This window comes from Ochotona princeps, chromosome 2 (assembly GCF_030435755.1).
Source record: "Ochotona princeps isolate mOchPri1 chromosome 2, mOchPri1.hap1, whole genome shotgun sequence".
Lineage (NCBI taxonomy): Eukaryota > Metazoa > Chordata > Mammalia > Lagomorpha > Ochotonidae > Ochotona > Ochotona princeps.
This window is the reverse complement of record NC_080833.1, coordinates 86,913,061-86,935,544: the sequence shown is the minus strand read 5'-3', so window position 1 is coordinate 86,935,544 and position 22,484 is coordinate 86,913,061. Positions and strand designations below refer to the sequence as shown.

At 39.3% G+C, this 22,484-nt stretch overlaps 1 protein-coding gene across 2 annotated transcripts in view; it reads left to right on the top strand.

Annotated features, from left to right (window-relative positions):
• OLFM3 (olfactomedin 3) overlaps window positions 1–22,484 on the top strand; it is a 184,980-nt gene that overhangs the window by 131,092 nt on the left and 31,404 nt on the right. The window contains exon 1 of one of the 2 annotated variants that reach the window (XM_004582001.3): window positions 13,816–14,015. The exons of the other annotated variant lie outside the window; for it this stretch is intronic. Within the exon in view, the coding sequence (XP_004582058.1) occupies window positions 13,887–14,015 (129 nt within the window). The 5' untranslated portion in view covers window positions 13,816–13,886. Of the gene's footprint in view, window positions 1–13,815; window positions 14,016–22,484 lie in introns of those variants that run through there. 2 annotated transcript variants of the gene reach the window in all.

Below are 22,484 nucleotides of genomic sequence, written 5' to 3'. Positions count from 1 at the left end.
TGCTTCAGTACAAAGAAGCCCATGAAGCTTGGTAAAAGTGAAAGAAAGTGGAAAGGAAGAAAGAAAACAAGGGAAAATAGGAAAGCAGAAAAGGAAAGTCAGATGGAAGGAAGAATATATATTTAAAAAAAAAGCAGGCAAGATAGAGAAGAAGAAAATAGAAAATAAGGAGACAGAGAATGAGAGAGAAAGCTTTGCAATGTTAATGCACTTTTAATACCAATAATCTCAACCACTGCTCATCCTGTACTGTATCTACACAATATTTTGAAAAGATCTGACAAAAAACCTTTATATGAAAATTAAAGTTTGAGTACAATATTTTGAATGTTAGAATGTAAACTGCTCCTTATTGACATTTGCCTGTAATTTTGAAAGTATTTTCTTATACTCTAATGTCTTTCAAGAATTCAGACCTGTCTGAATTTCCTTGTCAAAGAAAATACCATTTTCTTAACAAAGAAGACCATGCTCATTTCACAGTCTCTTTACTCGTTATAGTCCTCTATCAAGTTTTAGGTAAGGTTTTACTTTATCAGGAGAGAGAGGTCAAAATGTAAGATAAAGTACTAAGATAGAAGATGCATATTTTGAAAAAGAAAACACAGTGTACATAATCTCCAGCATTTAGCACTGAAGATAAATTGCTAATTTTGTTTTATTTCAACTTGCATGGTAAATGTTACAATCAGTTTCCCTGGACAAGTTTGCAATTAAAAGCTGAACTTTTAAAACCAACTCATGTAGTCTAATTTCCATTTAAGTCTTTCTTGACAATTTCACCATGCCTTAGTAACTCCCATTTGTTTAATTTCTCCACATTATCTACATTCCTATGCTAAGAAGATCTGGGATGTGGATCTAATCAGGCTGTAATGTACATAATCACTTGCATTCTGTTACATTCCAGGATTGATAATTCACTCACATGATGAGGCTGTATCATTAATCTAGCGATTTTCAGACTGGTACAGTTCCCAGTCCAAAGAATGCACTTAATAAATCTTTAATAGATCAGCAGCTTCAAAGGTCAATGGGAGAGTAATAACCTTCTTCTATTTATGTTTTACTGACAACAAAGAATGTATAATGAATTTGCAAAATGACACAATAAAACAGATATAAAACAGAAAAAAAAGCCAACAGCAGAAAGCAACATTTATTTGAAAATCTTTCCTTCAGTTATCTATTTTATTAATTCAGATTTCTATATATCATTGGACCTCTTTTAAATGAGTAACAAAAGTAATTGTTTTACCTGGACTTACTTTATGCTGTAAAATGATTTTTTAATAGGGTTAACAGGTTTTGATTGCATTGAAAGCAAAAAGGGGAGTTTAATGAGGTCACAAGCACATATAGTTCCATCTAATGAATTGGCCTTAACTTTTTGTTAATGCATTATAAAAAAGACTATGTAATTCTTATTGCACTGCCAAAAACAGTGTTCTCCTCAAGTTCATACCTAAAAATGCTTATCATTATGCTTGCTCAGAGCTTTCAAATCAGAACCGTCTTAACTCCACATATTGGTAGGGGGACAATGATGACAAATACTGACTCTAATGCTGCTGCATAAAAACCAGCTCTGAAAATCTCCTGCTATTTATGTGAACATTTTAAAGGGTGACCACAAATGTAATCTTTTTTCATACTTTGATGTTTGGAGTATTACTACCGCCAGATTTTTGCTTCCAACTAAACATACGTTTCCAATTCCATGAGGCAGATAAGCTTTATGAAACAACTTATAACAACTTTTCAGAAAATTGCTCCTTTGAAAATCTGATTTTATTCTTTCATGCTACCATTGAAACAGTCCCCTTTCTGATCAGCAGGCAATTTCCCAAACTCTTTGAGATTTGTCTTCTTAAACAATTTCTACAGAAAACCTTGGGCAATAATTTAACACGCAGTTGGCACTTTTGAGTTGGCTGGAGTAGAAAAACCAGAAAATAGATTCCAATGAAAATGAAGCAAGCACCACTGCTTGCCTGTTAGTCAAGGTCCCCCTGCTGAAAACTGTGCTCTGCCCATTCAGAGACGCACCCAATAAGTGAAAACAGGTGACTTACTTCCTGTGTTCAAGTTTAAGCATTCCACTATGGGGAAGGTGCAGGTAACTAAACAGTTATGCATCATCTGTTCAATTTTAAAAATTTTAGAAAGAAAATGTTGAAAATCAGTACTGTGAAAACTGAGAGAGCAAATGATATAGCATAAAAATAAAGATTATAGCATCTACAAAGTGATTGTAGGTTCACATTCCAGCCTATTGATTTATTACCTGGGAGATCTCATGTAAGGTATCAAAACTATCAGTGACCTGATTTCTTAATGGTACTGCAGGAGACCAGCGCCAGCTGAGTCAGGAGCTTGGGCAGGGTGTGTAAACCGGCAGAAAAGGAGATATGGCCCACTATGGTATGATGCTCACAATGGACAACTTAGAGAAATTGCCTTCCTTATTTATACTGAAATCATCACAAGCTTTTGCACAACATGCAATAGTTTCATTGTTACTTCACTAAAGAATAATTACAAAAACAAACCTAACAATTACTATTATTGTTTTACTTCAGAGAATATATTTTTAGCAAGCTATTACTCATTTAAACCTGCAAATTTAATTTTATGACATGTAAAAGTATCATAACATGTTAAATACAGACAAAGTAGAAAACCCAGTATGGGGCCCGGCAGTGTGGCCTAGCAGCTAAAGTCCTCGCCTTGAGCGCGCCAGGATCCCATATGGGCGCCGGTTCTAATCCCGGCAGCTCCACTTCCCATCCAGCTCCCTGCTTGTGGCCTGGGAAAGCAGTCGAGGACGGCCCAAAGCTTTGGGACCCTGCACCCGCATGGGAGACCCGGAAGAGGTTCCAGGCTCCTGGCTTTGGATCGGCGCGCACCAGCCCGTTGTGGTCACTTGGGGAGTGAAACATTGGATGGAAGATCTTCCTCTGTGTCTCTCCTCCTCTCTGCATATCCGGCTTTCCAATAATAATAAATCTTAAAAAAAAAAAAAAAAAAAAAAAAAAGAAAACCCAATATGGTTTCAATATGCAGTATGTTTTACTACTTCCAGAAAAAATAAATTTTTATAGCAGCAATTTACCTAAAAGCTTGATGACTTCTACTTCTTTATCTGTAGTAATTTTACCCCTGTTCTTTTCAGCATAAAGAAGGGGTGTTGGTATGACAGTATTTTTTTCCCCAGACTAACAATGGTAAATGTTGATTAAAAATCATATCTTCTAGGCCCAAGGACAAATGAGTTATTGCGGCAGTTAATTTTGTTCCTACAAACTCCAAGAACTAGGTCCTTTGTATCCCAATTTACAGATGAGAAAACTGCACTTCTACGGGGTCACATTGCCAGTTGCCTAGTAGTGCCAAAGCAAGAAAGGGCAAGATATGGTAGGACTGCAGGAAGACAGACCACACATTTAGCATTAAATTTCGGAAAGGGCCAGATTTAGTTTGATATATCAGTTTCTCAGGGAAAGAATCTAAGACCCAGAACTAAAACAAGCTTGGGTCTCTCTGCCACAGCCCCCTCCATTCTAATCTAATCCTACATTCATGTTTTCCCACTTTTATTTTGAGTAGAAAGTCAGAGGAAGAAAAAAATAATTTCCCTGAATCTATTCCTCCCCTATGTAATCTTTTTCCTCCTTTGAAGTAAGAGCAATAGCTGCCAACAGAGGATCCCCTGGGCTCATGGAGAATCAGCCAGCTTCACAGATGAAGGCAAAGATGAGAAGAAAGAAATCCCTCCTCTAAAGAACTGTGCTAATGTTTTCCACTCTAAATTCATTCTTTCATTAGTGAGTGCTTTTAAGACAAAGGTGAAACCTTCAGGCAAGAATGGCGCAGTACTGAATTCAAGAAGCTACAAAAGTGATTTATAATTGATTGCTAAGGGCCAAACTGAAGGCAAGTTGGCTGGATAGACACTCAGAATTCTACCTGCTCTACTCTGTAATTTTAATGTTTTCCTTTTTCTGACTGTAATTTATAGACAGTTTACATCAAAACATGGTGTTTTGCAATGTATAGATAGATGGATGTTTTCAATACTTATCTACTTATCCATTGCATTGTTTACAGTCTCTTCAACCTCTCATGCTTTACAGATAAACTTGGTTTGTTCAAGGGAAGAGATAAAGAAGGCTGCCTCATATTCATATAAAATTCTGATGGCCTTAAGGGCTTATTAAGACAAGACAGACTGCAGTGTGAGCCAGTCTTGGCTTCTACCATAAGTGCTTGTCATAAAAATATGGAATTGAAAAAAAAAGAGGAAAATTTCTAACTCAGCATAACACATTAATATTTTGTATCATTACCCATTTATATCACTCTTGCACATTTAGAAGCACACTTACAAAATGTAATATTTAAATATTACACAGACTGTTTTGCAAAAATATACTGTGCTATGAATCTGAACTGAAAAGGGGCCCCCTTTTAAACTAAGAGCAAGTCAGGGACTAAATAGGTCCAAATATGATAGGCATTTCCTAGCACTGAGAATAAATACAGCAGTAAACAAACTTGCAAGTGGCTTGACAAGCAGATAAATGAGGATGATTAGTAAATAAAATATATATTAGAATAACTAATTTCAAGGAGAAAAAAAGGTAAAGTACCAAAGCACAATATGAGATGATGAGGTAAAGAGTAGCACTTTTAGACAATGTGATAAGCCAAGACCTTATTAGAAGGTGATCTTTGAATATAATTTAAGAAAAGATATAAAAAGACATTTTGAGTATCAGAATTCTGCTAGAGAGGATCTGATACAAAAGTTAAGGTGGAAGAATATAATTAGGGCCAGCCGGAAGGACAAAGCAGCTCCAACAGAGTGAACAGAAAAGAGGTTGTAAAAAACATGATACCAAAGAGAAAAGGTCACCAGTGGAGGGGACACTCTGGTGCAGTGCCCTAAGCAGCTGCTGGGGTCCATGCCCTTTATAAAGGTATGTCTGCTGACTCCTGGCTGCTCTGCTTGCAGTCCAGCTCCCCGGTTGATTCTGGGAAGGCAATGCATTACGGTTCAGGTACCTGGGACCCTACCACCATGTTGGAGACCCAGATAAAATTTGTTGCTCCTGATTCAGCCTGGTCCAATACTGGCTACTACAGGCATTTGGAATATAAACCAGCAGACTGAAGATATTTTTTCTCTTTTTCACATACACACACACATGCACACACACACATACAAGTACACACTGTCTTTTTGTCTATTAGATAAGTAAATAAATTTTAAAATGAGGCCAGATTGTATTTGGAGCATTATCTTAGTGGCTAATGTCCTTGTCTTGCATGCGCCAGAACACCATATAGGTGCTGGTTAGTGTTCGCATCCAGCTCTCTGCCTGTGTCTTGGGAAAGCAATAGAGGACAGCTCGAAGTCTTGGAATCCTGCACCCACCTGGGGGAGCAGAAAAAGCACTTGAATTCTGATTTCTGATTAGCTCAACTCCAGTCATTGTGGCCACTTATGGAGTGAACCAGCAGACAGAAGATCTTTCTCTCCGTATCTCCTTCTCTCTGTGTATCTGCTTTTCCAATAAAAAAATTTTTAAAAGATCTTTCAAAATATGAGGCCAGATTACATAGAAGAGTATGGCTGCAAATAGTTTGGCTTTTACAGTTAGTGACAAGAGAATCTATTAAAGAGTTAAGCAGAAGAATAACATAATGCAACTTATATTTTAACAAAATAATTCTGGTTGGGAGGCTACAAACAGACTGAACTAGAACGCATTCACTGACTGGTAGCTTTTCTCATAAACTGGATAAGAAGTGATGGTGACCTGAACTAACATGGTCATAGGAGAGGTGGTGCCAAACTCTGGGTACATTTTGAAAGTATGCTGACTAAAATATTTACTCATGGATGTGAGAAGAGATGTGGAAAATATAGTTTAAGTTGGAACCTAAATTTCTAGCCTGCGCAATTTAGCATGCAGTTGGAAATTAACTGAAATAGGAAGGATTGTAAGAATAATTAACCAAAAATATCTTTTTTGTTTGTTTACTTCATTATTATTTATTTGTAAAATTTTATTTGAAAGGCATATGGGGACGAGAGACAGAGATGGAGATAGAGCTCTTTAATCTGCTGGTCAGTCACCAAATAGTGATTTAAGCATCACAGGTGGTGCTTTAAGCGGCTGCCAAAGGTGGACCCAAGGTTTACTTTATTTTCTTTGTTGGGGGTGGGGAAGCTATATCAAGTGCTATTTTTTACACATTCAATTTAATATGTCTATTAAACATCAAAGTGGAGATGTCAAGTAGATAATTGGATATGCAAGTCTGAATTGATAAGCAAAGTCTGTGAGGAAGAAATGAATTTGGGAGTCATTAGCATATAGATGAGGAAGAATCAGCGAAGGAGACTGAGAAAGAGAGGTCAAAAAGTTGGAGGGAAACTAGGTGAGGATAGTATTTTCTCAAAGTCAAGGGAAGAAATTATTTTAACTGGGAGAAACTGAAACTTGGATGGTTGGTGGACACAGGTCAAGAAAACTGAGGTCTGGAAATTCACTGACAGATTTAGCAAGATAAGATCACCAACAACCTTGATAAAATCACTCTCAGTGGTGTGGAAAAGTGTAGACAAAGACCTGATTTAGATACTACAGAGCATGTACAGTTAACTCTTCCAAGATGCAATGCTGGAAAGGAAGGTGAGAAAAACAAGCTGAAGATAGTTTTGCTTTTATTTAAAAATAGAAGCTAGAAGGTCATGTTGTGCACCAATGGGAATGACCCAATAAAAATGGAAAAAATATTGAATAAAGAATGAATTAAGAGTTGTTTATAAGTAACTTAGAAGGACCTGATCTAGGGTAGTCTACTCAAGTGGTGGACTAATAACTAGAGTCTCCTTGGAATTCGTTGAAAAAGTTGTTTATTTTGCTTTAAAGTCTAGCACAAAGTCTCCTGGTGGGACTTTGGAATCCGGATGTGAACAGACTTCCAGGTAATTCATACGTATGATTGTCTGAAGCCTACTCATCCAGTTTGTACAGGTGGGAGGGATCACCCTTGCCTAAGCACACAAAAACTATGTTGCAAAAAGAGTGTGAGTAAATTTCAAAAGTTCATGGAAAATTGAAACTAAGGTAGTTTTATTGAAATGCATAGTTTGCCGTAATATCTTTTCCACAGATGTTTTATTTTTCTGAACTATTTATTTACTTTGAAAATCATATAAGCTTCTGAATCCCAGGAACACAGTCACAAACACGCATGGTTCCACCAGTCATTCTCGCCAATGTTCCAAGATGGCAGGAGTGCAGGCTTGGAATTCAGCTTCACCCACAAGACTGGAGGAAATGTCAGCGCTCGCAAGGGGGAAGTCCTCTACCTGAGACGCGGCACACTGAAGGGGCAGCTGGGTTCCAGTGACCCAGTGAGGAGAAGCTGCAGTACAACCTGTACCCGGAGCTGACCTGGCAGCCTGGGGCAAAACACCACCACCACCCCAGATCCATTTTTCTCAACTCTCCCCAAGACCATGAAGACTTTCCAACATGACAATCATTGTCTTACTTGACACATCATTCTTCTGCAGCCACACCGCCTCTTCTATCTTGCCCCCCAAATGGAAGATGGATTAGACTGCAGACAGTCAGGGATCACTCCAGGACAGCCTACCACATACTACAAGAGCATTGCTTAAGTGTATACAATCTAAAGGGGCCCAGACCCTCAGTCCAGCTCTGTTACCTTTCCCAGGTCCTCGGTAGAAAACTGCATTGAAATGATTCGGCACCCTTAAGTGATGTTTTTGTCACAGGTAACAGCTTAATCTATTATATCAAAATGTCGGCCCATGGATGTTTTAAAGCTGTGTTTAAAAAAAAATTACCTTTCTTTTTTTTTTTTTCAATTTGAAGGCAATTGACAAAGAGAGACAGAGAGAAAAAGATCTTCCATCCACTGTTTCCCTCTCCAAATGGCAAGAGGTGGACTTGTGCTAGCCATTGTGCTAGGTGCTTTCGAGACATCTTAATGTGCATTGGTTTCATGTTGTTTGCACCATCAGTAACATATACTGTTTACTTACTTACTTACAAGAGACACGATGAAACAGAAATAAAGACAGTTACATGAATAGGAAGAGATTTCCCACCAACCAAAGCATGGTTAAGGGGCCGAAGTTGGGAGCAAGGACTCAATTCAAAACTCTCATGTCGGTGGCTGGAAATCAGTCACTCAAGTAATCACCGATATCACATTAGCAGGAAACAGGAGTCAGGAATGGAAGCAGGAATGAATACAAACACTGCAACATAGAATGTGGGAATTTAAGCACTTATAAAATGCCTGTATTCTTTCCTTTAACTTCTGTTACACAAGAACTTTTTCAAGTTATCCTTGTATGCAGCAACCGGCCAGGAAGTAGGCTAAAAATAGACTTTTTTTGTAATTGCTTCTATTTCATAGTGAAACGGGACGCAATAATGTCAGTCCTTTTTTACAAGGAGTTAATCAGAGCACCATGCCAGTCACCTTGGGATTCTAGTAGACTTACTGTTTTTCAACTAAGTCACGTCATTCTTTTTATGCAGTGACCAGACTGTAAGACAGTTAAGATACTAGACTCAGCTACTTCTTGCAGATTCCCAACACTTCCCACTAACTCTTCCTTCACATGATTTTTAATCTTAAAAAAAAAATGTGTACATTATTCAAACACCAGAAGGAGAGAGAGGTTTCCCATCTGCTGGTTCTCTTCCCAAAATCGCCACAACAGCGACAGGCTTATCTGAAACCAAAAGCAAGGATTAGACTGTCAGCATAACAGAAGGTTACTCAGGGTCTCTGATGTGAGTTCAGGGGCCAAAGTACGTGAATCATCTTTCTATGCTTTCCCAGACCATCGGCAGGGAGCTGAATCAGGGTGGACTATACAGGACTCAAACCAGCAACTGCATGGGATACTTGGAGTATTGGATTGCTGTGCCATCACCACAGCCTATGATCTATTCTTTCTAATCTGCTTTACTCATGGCATCTCTTTCTAAGGATGGGGTTGCAATTTATTGAGGATCTGACATGATAAGGCACTTTTAAATATGTTCGCTCTCACTCCTTCATTCAAAAAACCGTTCAGTTAGATAGTTCTGTCACCAAAATACAGTTAAAAAAACGGATGTTCAGAGAGGGGAATTTCTAGCTTGCTAGTGTGTGAAGACACTGGAGAAGCTGTCGAAGGCCCCAGAGAACGTGAGAAGGAGACGCAGGAGTGGATGCCTTCCAAAGTGTCCTGAGGTGCACAGCAAGGCGAGAGCTGTTTACCTGGTCATTCTCTCACCAAACCCCTACTCAAGGTATGCAATCTTCCCAAGACGATTTCAACAGGATCACTGCATATCTCTCCTTGTATTTTAAATTGCTTGTCCTACTGGACATTCCAACAAATCCTCACTGCTTTTTAGAGCTCCTTAGTATAACTGTTTCTTTTAAACAAACAATGTAACAAATCATTGTATTACATTGGCTCTTCCCTTCTTTCCAATTTTCCTTTTGTTCTTGCTTCATGTTCAGAAATTCCTTCAGTCCCAATTAGCCACTTTTCCTTCTGCCACAAATGTGAAACTCATTTTAAATTACAAAAATAACAACATAGACTATTCTTAACTTTTTTTAAAAAGATAAGTCAGTTCCTCATCTCATTTTCCTTAAGTCAAAATTTTAGACCATGATAATGTGACTGTTTTCTACAATGTTTTATAAGACATTTTCCCACATATTTTCTATCATGGTTTTCTTCCATGTTTATAGGATATGGTTTTGCATGTGTTTAATATTTAATGTCTACATAACTTATGTTCCCCAGAAACCTATACAAACTTCTCAACAACCTCCAAATTAGCATATCTATTAGTAATTACTGCTAGAATTCTGTGCTGAAAATCAAGGAAAACACAAAATTTCTATAATGCAATGTGCCAATGGTATTGCATATCACTACATACAAATCTTTCTGACTTAATATTTATTCATTTACTAATAATTTATGCATATATCCATCATATACTTTCTGAGTAGTGCAAATACAAAGTTTCATAAAAATCTAATAAATAAGTATATTAATATATCCAACATTCCATGAGCAGTTACACATAGTTGAACACTTTCTTTTTGTTGAGCCAGGATTCTTTTTTTTTTTTAAGATTTATTTATTTATTTATGCCCGGCGGCATGGCCTAGCAGCTAAAGTCCTCGTCTTGAATGCACCGGGATCCCATATGGGCGCCGGTTCTAATCCCTGCCAGCTCCACTTCCCATCCAGGCTTTGGGACCCTGCACCAATGTGGGAGACCCGGAAGAGGTTCCTGGTACCCGGCTTTGGATCGGCGCGCACCGGCCCATTGCAGCTCACTTGGGGAGTGAATCATCGGATGGAAGATCTTCCTCTCTGTCTCTCCTCCAGTCTGTATATCTGGCTTTCCAATAACAATAAAAATCTTAAAAAAAAATTTTTATTTATTTTTTTTATTGGTAAGCCGGATACACAGAGAGGAGGGGAGGCAGAGAGGAAGATCTTCCATCCAGTGGTTCACTCCACAAGGGGCCGCAACGAATGGAGCTGAACCAATCTGAAGCTAGGAGCCAGGAACTTCTTCCAGGTCTCCTATGTAGGTGCAGGGTCCCAAAGCTTTGGGCCATCCTCGACTGCATTCCCAGGGAGCAGGATGGGAAGCAGGGCTGCCAGGATTAGAACCGGTGTCCATATGGGATCCCTGCGTGTTCATGGCGAGGACCTTAACCACTACACTATCGCGTCAGGCCCCAGTATTGGATTCTAAAAAGGAAATCAATGTACAATCAGATCTCATTTTTCAGGAGATTAACAGATTTAGTAATATTCCTATGTATCAGTGGTAAAGTTTTTGTTTCTTTGTTGAAAACAATGCATAAGTAAGTAAATTAAGTTGAACTAATGTCAAAAGTAATCCATTTACTACTTTTAAGCCTGTATTTTGTCTTGTGCATAGAAAGTAGTATTTTTATTAGGCCATCAAATTTAGAAAATGACTTTTCTTCCTTGTAAAGTCATGCTTTTAGTTGTAATCCACATTCTGATGGATGATGTTCATTTTTCAGTCCATAAACTTGGAAGTACGCCCAGATAAATTTGTTTCACACACATCTCATGTTTATTTAGAAAGTAAGGACTGACATCCCTCCTGTAAAACTTTAAGGAATCCATCTTTTTGAATCCCACTAATAATAATTCCAGAGTCTCATCATCCTCCTGCCTAAACTTGGAAGAAGTTCTTCCTAGTGACTCTCCTGGCTTTGGTGTATTCTGTACTTCTCAAAGCTCTGTCTGTCCATCCTACACAATGACAATGAAGCGATTCAGGGTACTCAATTAATGATTGCACTTAAAAAAAAAAAACACATACACATACACACACCTAAAGTCTCAAATAGATAGAATCCAAACTGTTTAGTATAGCCACAGTGAGAATTCCCGCCTGAATTCTTGCCATTTAACCTACTACAAGTCACACTATGCTTCTAAAAGTTCTCCAATTACTGGGCTCCTTGACCTTAAACCTAGGTTGCTAATTCCATCTGAAAACATCTGATCCTATAAACTAGAATTCATATTTTAAAATGAAAGTGATTTCACAGCTTAAGAGAATATTGCAAGTTACTCAGCTTTTTGTAAAATGTATATTTTAGTTTCTCACAACAAGTAATTGTTAACCTGTAAAAAGCTTTTCTACTTCCACATATGTCATTTAAACCTGCTGTGAAAACAACATATTTTAGCTTTGATGATGTTCATAAATATCACTGGATTCTAAACTTTCACCATTGTGCTCTTTCAATTTAATCAGGTGATATTTCCATCTCTGGAAAGCTATAAGAAACATTCCATTTGTATTGTTTTACTTCCTTTGTATCTTTTTTCTAATTTGCAAATAAGAGCATTGTTTTCTCCTGACATCGAATCTCACGCTGTTCCATAGATGTTATTATCTTGTTGACTGATAGTTCATTAATAAGTATAATTACTATATGTCACATTATGTCTTCAATTACATACTAATTACTTGCATATTAAATATCAATTTTTGAAATGAAGTTCTTCAAGATACTCATTCCTTTTTTATTAAACTCATAAAAAGTTCCAGATGTACTTTTCAAACATTTAAATATATAGATTCACTCTACTTTTTGTCATTACCTTATTATAATACTACTTAAAGCTCTATAGTTCTTTCTCTGAATAATTTGTTTTACTTACCACTAAGTGTAATGTATAAATATATACATATATGCTTTTATCCTTTACTTTCCTTATATAGTTACATTTTGAAATACAAAAATATTTGTCTTTCATTTCTCTGTGATTAAAACATAAACTTCAACTAAAAACTTTTGAGTATATTTTGAAGGAAAAAATGAAAATTAGCCTGGATTCATTCCATGAGAGACGATGTAAGAAAAACTTGAGGGATTTCAATTTTTTTGAGGAGTCAAAAATTTGAAGCTGAAGAGTAGAATACTCACACGGACTGCCAAAATCCTTTAAGAAAAGTGCATTTCTTTAGCTGAAAAGAGCATACACAATCAATTCCACCACTCTCCTAAGGAATCAAAAGAATCCTTTTTGTGAACAACTCCTTTTCCTTTAGAGTTCATTCATTTATACTTCCCTCCAAGTCCTCTCTGCATATATATATATGTATAATTTTAAAAGATATATATTAGACAAAAATGGCCTCTGATTTATTCCACTTGTGCCCTGATATTTGTATATGGGTAATTTTCAGGATTTGTAAAACATATATAATAAAATCACATATGACTTGTGTATTCAATATACTACATTTGTCAAGGGGCTCTGACATCAGATCGTTGAATTTCGGAGCTAGATGGATACTTAATATTGAGTCCAACCTTACAGATTATCAGAAACAGTGAAGTCAAGGAATATTAGGTCACTGGGCAGTCATCAAATTAACTAGAGGAGACTAAAGACTAGAGTTTCAGACTCTCTGAGTTCAAATCTTATGCCTTTTTAAATGCATTGAACCCTTTCTCACCACCAAGGCTTTCCTCTGAAGATGAAAAGAGAATTAAATGAGTTTGCCATGTGACTGAGCATTTGAAAGCAAAGCACTCATTCTCATAAGTGAAACAGGAAACATAGTAAAATTCTATTAAAGAGTTTTCTCCAAGGCTGCTTTTTCTATCTGTTCAGGTGTGAAGTGCTTACCAGGAATGTTTGCCATTAGCAGCAGCTATTAATCTTTGGCTGTATTTTTAAAACAACGATGCTAATTTTAGGCTACTATTTAAAACATTTTCCCTCTACTCTCACTATCTAATCATTTTGGAAATTATTTGTAGATTTCATTTTCATGCTGTTTCTAAAACCACTCTGCCTGCCTTTGCTCAAGAAATCTGTAGATATTAAATTTGGTGTTTCAAATGTGCACACTGGCAGACCTCCATTTACAAAGGTGTATTTTTTATGAAGCATAAAGAGCAGCTTACACAAACCCCAGAGGAAGTGGACACTGTTGATAGTAACTGACTGTAGTGGAGCTAGAAAGGCTCGCATTTCCCCTCCATCAGGCTCTTGTCCTGATAATTGCCATCTAAGCTCTATCAAGAATATTTGTTGGATGATCCGGCAAAGGGAAGAAGTGAAAGAGCAGTGCACTTCCATGGGCGTGGGAAAGGAGGCTCTGAAAGCTTTCCTTGGTGTTTAGAGCCAGGAAAGTTTCTCTCTTTCATGCTGTAGATGTGGCGAGCTGCAGTCACGCCTCCCGCTGCCAGCCAAGCACCAGGATCCTAATCAGTCACAATGAAAACTCATTAGCTCCACAGCCATGAGTCCTCCACTGCTGAAGCTTGGCGCTGTGCTTAGCACCATGGCAATGATCTCAAACTGGATGTCTCAAATCCTCCCATCCTTGGTAGGACTGAACTCCACGAGACTGTCAACGCCAGATACACTAGTAAGTCACTCCGGTGGGTTTGACCATTTTGAAAAATAAGTGCATTAAATCAGTGGGCTTTATTTTATAAAATCGAAGTGCTGGGATTTTGTTTCTTTATTTACAGGTTGTCATCAAAGATATAAGGATAATGTGGTTACTTTAACACTGTAAGGTTACATTAAGAGTAATTTTATAAAGGAATCATTTAAGAGATCATCTGTGGAAGTGAATTGTAGACTTAATACTTTTTTCAAATTAAAAAATTGAAACTAACCATATTCGTTTGATTTGTGGGAGAAATCTTAAACAACCCCTGTTTCAAATCATTGTACTTCTGCTAATGTCTATAAAATCCACATAATTTTCCCTACAGACGAGAATACAGAGTGTGCTCCACCTGATTTTAGTATGTACTGCAGCAGGTTTTACCTTGGAGTATAATGCCTGTGACTGTAAGGGATTCAGTCAGAGAAACCCTCCTCATTTAAACATTAGTGAATGAGAACCTCAATAATTTAAAGCCTGTCATAAAAGACCTTTAAGGAACAAAAACAAAGAAAAATTTGCTGATAAAACTGTCTCTCTGGATTGTTTAATAATTAATGAGGATTTTCCCTATCACAAGTCTATTTTGTTTAGTCTTCATTCACCTAAAATTAATAACTTTTTCATCCTTCTCCCATTCTAACAAAGTGCTTTCTCATAGCTTGAAGCAAGGTTTAGTTAGGAACACTCAATAAACATTTCAAAGAAATATGAACACCATTGATTTTCCAATAAAAAATTACATATTCTTGTGAAAGAAATATTTTGGCAAAACGGTTTCCTTTTATCAAATAAAAAGTACAGATATATTTAGTATGTGCTACTTTTTACCTGCATGAATTATTCAGTGCATCAGAAAAAGCCAGAAATGCAAGGTAGTTCCCGATTTCCAAAAGCTGTTTGCAGTTACTACTTGTAATTAATCTATCAATCAAAGTATAATTGCAGATAGTCCACATAAATCAATTACATAACTGCCAGAGTCTCCCAGTGCTTAAGGCATCAACAGAGCACATGGCAGGAGCACGCAGGCCTGCTTCTGCATTTTACCTCTCCTGACGACTTAGGCTACCCCAGCTCCTTTAGCATTAAGAATTTCTTCCATACCTTCATGATGCGATCTGACAGAGTAGAACAGATTATAAAAATCATGATAAACCACCAAGAAACAATTATAAAACAGAAAAATGTACATTATTTAATACTACAAAGCCAAAATTTCTAATGCCTAAATATTTGATTGTTTTCAAAAACATATCTGTTGAACAAACTCTTTAAAAATGAATCAATACTAAGAAACTAATGAATAAAGCACATTTCAGACTTGATACCCTGGTTCTGAGATGATTATTTTTGCATATACAGACTTTGGTTTGGTTATTTCTGTCATCATTAAAAAAGGAAAATCAGATTTCCAAAAGTGTGCATAAATATGTTAGGACTTCTAATTATCTTGCAAGTTGAAAGTGAATTCATTTGTTTTAATTTCTTATTGAAAATTTGTTATAGAAAAATTCAAAGCACTGTTCCAGGTGTCTCAACATTTTCACATGGTCAGTTTTTTTTTTTTTTTTTCACAAAATGATGTTCTCTTTTTGTAAAGAAACTAACAGTTAAATAATTTAAAAAGAAAAAAATTCAAGACAGTTTTCATTATGGCTAATTAAAGTAAGTCAATAAATTGCATTCAGTGGAGTGAGCAACGAGGTTATAAATGCTTTTTTGATTTATTTAAAAATATTTGTTGTGCATTTTAGAAAAGCAATGTTTGATACTTCCACCATTTTTCAAGATGACTTGATACCTCAGAATTCTTATGGTGATGAATGAATAAATGTGTATTTCCTAGATTAAATGTTAATCAATAAGTGTATAATGGGCATTTTTCAATTAAACTGGAACAGAAATCCAATATACAATACCAAATCTAAATAATGGTGAGGGAAGCATGTATCAGGCCTCTGCCACCTTCTGATCCTCACCTAATCACTCCCTTAGGCTAGTCAAAATTTCTACATAGTAATCTTAGTACCTTCCATAATTTAGTTAGAAATATGAGTGATCTAATCCAACATCTTCAATCTTCAAGTGAAGTGAAGGACGTGAACTGTATAAGCAATTGAATTTTCCCCAGCAGGCTAATGGTAAAGCCAAGAGCAAAACCACGTCAAATGACAGCAATGGTGCCCAAGGACATTTTGTCGCCCACTAATTCTTTCTCTTTCCCAATTCTGCAAGGGATCCTGCGGGACCCACTAGGATCTGTCTGCCCTAAACAGATTATTCCCCATGTTCTTGGATTATTTTTATTCCCCCCGAATGCATATACTCCCATTCTTTCCAAGTATCTTTCTTCATCTTTCTGCTCTCCAACTTAGTAAACTAGAATGAAGCTACAATCTCAACAATGTCACATAGAAAAGTTAGAAGCTCAGCTTTGTCACAGCCATTTTCAGAGGATTTGCACTTAGTGAGAAAAATTAAACTTTCTCTGCTGACATATCAGGTATTATAGCAAAGACTTGCACAGGGATTTCTCCCATTGCTTCACAACTGATTCGCTAAGAGTTTTGTTCAGCATTTCTGCATGGAGAGCAGGTAGAATTGCTATGGTTCCCTGGCCTGTCAGGTACAGGAATAAAACTAGTAAGGCAGCTCTTCCTTATGTTCTCACTCTGTGTTTTCACTTCAAACAGTAGGAATGGGATGAATCTGGGAGTATGTATATAATTCATCCACACAAAGACAAACACCAAGGTTTTAAGACATTTTAAGTGTTTATGGAATATGCAGATGATAAAAAATACAGCTCTATGCATATTATGAATAGAATTCTTCTCCAGTGAGAAAGTTTCAAATGATCTGAACTGTAAAAACAAGAAAAATCAGACTCAACCATGAAATGACAATCAAACAATGAAGTGGAGGTGGAGGAACAGCGACACAGGTAGTGTGTAATGCTTGTCTGAAAACCTAAGAATGTGCAAGTGCAAGTAAAGAGTTTGAACACAGCCCCAAACAGGTATGTCATCATACTCTTGCTTTTCTTAAAACATTGAAACATTCCTCTGTTTCCTTGGACCACTTTTCTTTCCTATTTTTCCTTCTACTCCTGTCCTATCAGCTTTTTCAGGAATCAGTGTCCAAGGGTGAAAGCTGCAGCACTCAGAAGGATGGGACCCCCTCGAGCACTGGCGTCTGCTGCACAGTGACCTCCCCTGAAGGCTGAGCTTCAGAAGAATGCTCCACACTGTGGCCTCCGCACCAGGGAGAACCTGGAAAAGAGCAATTAAAAAAGGAGAGGTCCCTCAGCAGACACCAGCTGCTCTCAGTCAGCCCTACTGCTGTGGTAGGAAGAGGCTTCAAAGGGACAAATATGTAGCTAACCTCTCATAAATAACTACTTTTCTTAGCCAATCTTGAAGTTTTTTAATCAGTAGCTTAGCTTGAAATAAATTGTCTTTATTCTTCAACTTCCACTCCCCTGGTTTCTTTGACAAATGACCAAGACAGGGCCAGATTGAAACTAGAAGCCGTCCAAATACTTGGGATATTTTCTGCTGCTTTCCTAGCAGTATTAATGAAGAGCTGGACTGGAAGTGGAACAGCCAGGACTCGAAACAGTGGATGCTGGTGACAACTCGGGCAGTGGCTTACTTAGCCCACTGTGCCACGATACCAATCATTCTCTTTTTCTTATCCTCAGCTAATCCTGGGTGAAGATGTTTTGCTTCAGTGTTCCTCATGGAAATATATTTCTCTCCTCCAACTCATTAGTCAGTGCTCATTTTGTGACAGTGTTTATGGAGTGGAGATGGGTAAGGGACAAGAGTGGCATATCTTGAGAGAGACAGAGCATGTGTAATACTTGCCTTGTGACAGAAGAATCATTGAAAGGATGAGAAAGTAGATTGATTTTAGTTCAAGTGCCTGCAACAGAAGCAGGTGCGAGGACTGGAAAGAGATAAGGACTGCCTGCAAGAAATAAAATCCTTGGCAGGCAGAGATCAAACAGAAATGTAGGAATACTGTTTCTAACATGACTTCTAACGGTCTCAACTCTCGACCAAAGTCATTTCCAAGAGGTATCAACTGAACTAACCAATGGAAAGTTGATAATGTCTTTGGTCTTTTGTGTTTTATCGTGTTGCTAGTTCTTTTATTTCTTTAAAGCTCACCAGTTTCTCTGATTAAAAATATGTAGGCAAAATAGTCTTAAAAGTCTCAGACTGAAAACCTCTATTTGGAGACATCTTTATTAACACCTCCAGAACACAGCTTCATTCTGTGTGATCTGTCAACATCACTCTAACTCGTGTTCTCACGTCTGTTGTCTCTCTGCAATGGAAATGGTTAGCACGCTGTTTCCCCTTTCTTTCCCTGGGATCAAACCTGTACTCAGAGAATGTGCAATAGGCTTGTGTCATTCAGGTAGCCACACTGTAACTTAAATAGGCTTCAATACAAAGATTTTGCTCTGCTTTATTTCCCCCAATTATTCATCATTTTCACTAACTAGATTTCATATTTCTTTTTATCTTCATATTTTCCTTTAAGAAATACCCCCAAAACTCAACACAAAATGTGAACTCCAGCTATGTTAACTAATTGTTCCTGCATTCTAAAGGTCAGCATTTTCTTTCTTGTGTGCATGCCCACTTGTCCCTATAGGACTATCTGAAGCTTGGCTCCATGCTATTTAGACAATGCTTTCTACCTAGATGAACAAAGTTGGAGAAAGCAAGGCCACCATTGTGGCACAATGGATTACTCATTTACCTACAATGCCAGCATCCTATCTGGACACCAGCTGAAGTCCAGACTGTTAACTTATTATTTTATTTGTTTTATTTATTTTATTTGAAAGAGAAAGAGTAGGGAGATCTTCAATCGACTTATTTACCCCACAAATGCTGGCAATAACCAAGGATGGGTCAGGCAGAGGGCCAGGAGCTTCATATAGGACTCCCACATGGGTCCAGGCACCCAGACACGTGGGTCACATGTGCTGCTCTCCCAGCCTAATTAGCATGGAGCTGGGTCAGAAGTGGTCCAATGGGCCCAGCAGTGTGGCCTAGCGGCTAAAGTCCTCGCCTTGAAAGCCCCGGGATCCCATATGGGCGCAGGTTCTAATCCCGGCAGCTCCACTTCCCATCCAGCTCCCTGCTTGTGGCCTGGGAAAGCAGTCGAGGACGGCCCAAAAGCTATGGGACCCTGCACCCGCGTGGGAGACCCGGAGGAGGTTCCAGGTTTCTGGCTTCGGATCGGCACGCACCGGCCCGTTGCGGCTCACTTGGGGAGTGAAACATAGGATGGAAGATCTTCCTCTCTGTCTCTCCTCCTCTCTGTATATCCGGCTTTCCAATAATAATAAAATCTTTAAAAAAAAAAAAAAAGAAGTGGTCCATTGTTGCTGTTTTGTCAGTTAGGGCTCTACCTGCGAAGACAGTGGGCCATGTGGATGCCCAGATGAAACTCCAGCTCCTGGCTTCACATCTACCAAGGCCAACAGAAGGAAAACATCACTCTCTCCCTTTCCTTTGCTATCTCTCTCCATAACACTTTCAAATACATAAACACACAAACAAATAGACAAAAAAAGCAGATGTTAGTACACTAGTAATATTTATTAAATGAGTGACTTGGACAAACTGAGTTGAATTCTTCAAGTTTCAATTTCTTCTTAATGATGAGATTGTTCATTTCTTTTTTTTTTTAAGATTTATTTATTTTTCTTGGGAAGCAAATATACAGAGAAGGGAGACAGAGATAAAGGTCTTCCATCCACTGCTTCACTCCCCAAATGGCTGCAGTGGCCAGAGCCGAGCCAATCCGAAGCCAGGAGTCGGGAGCTTCTTCCAGATTTCCAGCATGAGTGCAAGGTCCTAAGGCTTTGGATCATCATTTGCTGCCTTCCCAGACCACAAGCAGGGAGCTGGATGGGAACTGAAGCAGCTAGGACACAAATCACACCCATATGCAATCCCAGCGCTTTTTAAGGGGAGAGTTGAGCTATGGTATCAGACCTATTGTCTATTTCTAAGGGTAAAAGCAGTTGGCTCAAAACATGTGAGATTAATTTCAGAGCAAAGTGGCATAACCAGAAAACTTCATAAAATGCAAAGTGTCTTCATTTGCTTTTAATTTTATCTCTCAGACCGCAGGATTTTTCTTTCCTGGGATGAAGCCCCTGGAGTGGAAGAATTTTCACACAGTAGCTTCATATTTATAAATCATTGTTTTGTAATTAAATTATAAGCTAAGAATCAAAAGCTGATAAGCAATTGTTAAAATTATTAATTCGGGCTGGGAGGTCCTGGACTGGGTCGGATTCCATGCTTTGGGCCCTGGCTGCAGTCATCACAAACACTCGGTGAGCTGGGCCCGGGCATGCCTGGGTTCTAGTGGCTTTTCCCTTCCTGGGGAATACACTGAGAGCGGAACTTTGGTGAACAGGCAGGCCCAGGCTCCATGCCTTGCCAACATTGTGCTGTGGGTGGGACCAGGAGTGTGTGATCTTGGGGTCTGGACATGAGAACTTCCAGCAGCCTGTTGGCTTCTGGGAGTTTCTGGGCCAGATCGGACTCCGTGCTTGGGGCCTTGTTTCCAGCCATTGCAAAAACGCAGTGAGCTGGGCCCGGGTGGCCATTGATCCATTTGATGCTAGGCTTTGCCTGCTGACTATCCTGAGGCGAGCTCTGGGGTCTTGGGGGTATGGAATTGCTGCCTAAGTATGTGCATGCCGAACCTGTGCTTAAGGGTTGTGAATCAAGCCTGAAAGACTCCCAACAACAGAGTAACATTTCCTTGAAGGTAAGCAAGTGTACTGAGAACTGGTGGTTTGGAGGAGGGAGACAGGATGATCTTTTTGAGTTAGACTGATATACCAGCCTACATATGAGTCCTGTGTAGAACTTGTTATCATGAAACAATGCTGACCACGACACACAAGTCCATGCAATAGCTAAGGCTGGGGGCTTGTCTAGTAGGGCCAGAGCCTAGTACCTGACAGAATGTTGGAATAGGGTATTCCAATAGGTCACATTAGGCAGGGCCAAGACACTAACCAGCACACGAGAGAACCATTTCTAGGGGTAGATTCTGTGGGAGATGTGAGGACCAAACCCTGTGGAAATACAAGTCCCACTGGTTAGCTCAAGAGTTGGGGTAGTGATGGGATGAGCTAGGTGTGACCATGGGACCTGTCATTACTCACGGGTAAAGGAACTGATAACAGTGTAGGAAAGTCAAGGCAGCAGCACTTGAATGTGCATTCTAAAATAGGGTGTTTGGGGGTGTGGGCTGCAATGTTCACCAGCTCATACAAGCCAAAATGGAAGGGCAGACTATGCCGGACACTGGCCTAACACCCACTGGCATGTATGAGTTCTGGGTCTGGGAGTGGGTCAAGTGGGGGAACTTCGGAAACTCCCCTAGTGAGTTAAAATGCCCACTAGTGATCACATGGTCCAGGCCTGGGGATTGAACAAACTGGGCAAAGTAGCTACAAAGGCTGACTAATGTGTGCTTTGGTTACGGAAGGGGGCGGACTGGACAGGACCAAACAAACCTAAGCTCACAAGCAAGAATAGAAATCAGGATTGAGCACAGGTCATGCCGAGCTAAGCTCTTACACCTACTGGTCTGCATGAGCAAGGGATGCTAGGCCACAGCATCTAAGGCAAAGGCCAAATCAGGTAATGGGCTATGCCAAGATGGGTCAGAGCAACCACTGGCATGCGCACAATCTATGACTAAGAACAGGCTGGGGAGCTAAGAGGACACCCTAGCTGGGTTGGGTTTCCCACTGGTGAGTGTGGGGGCTGGAGTTGGGGCTGAAATCTGGTATGGATATGGCTACAGTCTCCCTTGGCATAAGTGTGGACTGGTACTGGACGCACCAAACTTGGCTAGACTCCAGCACCATCTGGGGCACTGGAGGACCAGGGTAGATGTAGGACGGACTAGGCTAGGTCTCTGCACCTACTGAACCATGTGTGAGCCATATGTGGGTATGACGAGCCTTGGCTGAGCGGAAACATCCACCAGTAAGAACCAGAATGGGCTGAAGACCAGTCAGGAAAGGCCACTGTTCCTGCTAGGACAGGAGGTGGACTAAGTAGGGCTGGCTCATGGACCCACCAGTATGCGTGAGATCTGGCATTGGGAGAGGTTCTGATGGAGGAGCCTGAGCACCTCCTCTCATAAGACACAGTCCCTGCAGGTGAATGGAAGAACCACAATAGGGAGCAGCCCAGACCAGGCCAGGGAAAGGTACCTACCGGCATACATTTGGCACAGGTCGGGGGCAATCCAGGCTGAACCAGTTCACATCACCCACTGGTGAATCTGAATACCAGAACAGTATGGGTCGGGCCAGGTTCGGTTGCCACATATACCAGTACACATTATGGCTGGGGTTGGGTGCCTGCTGAACAAGGC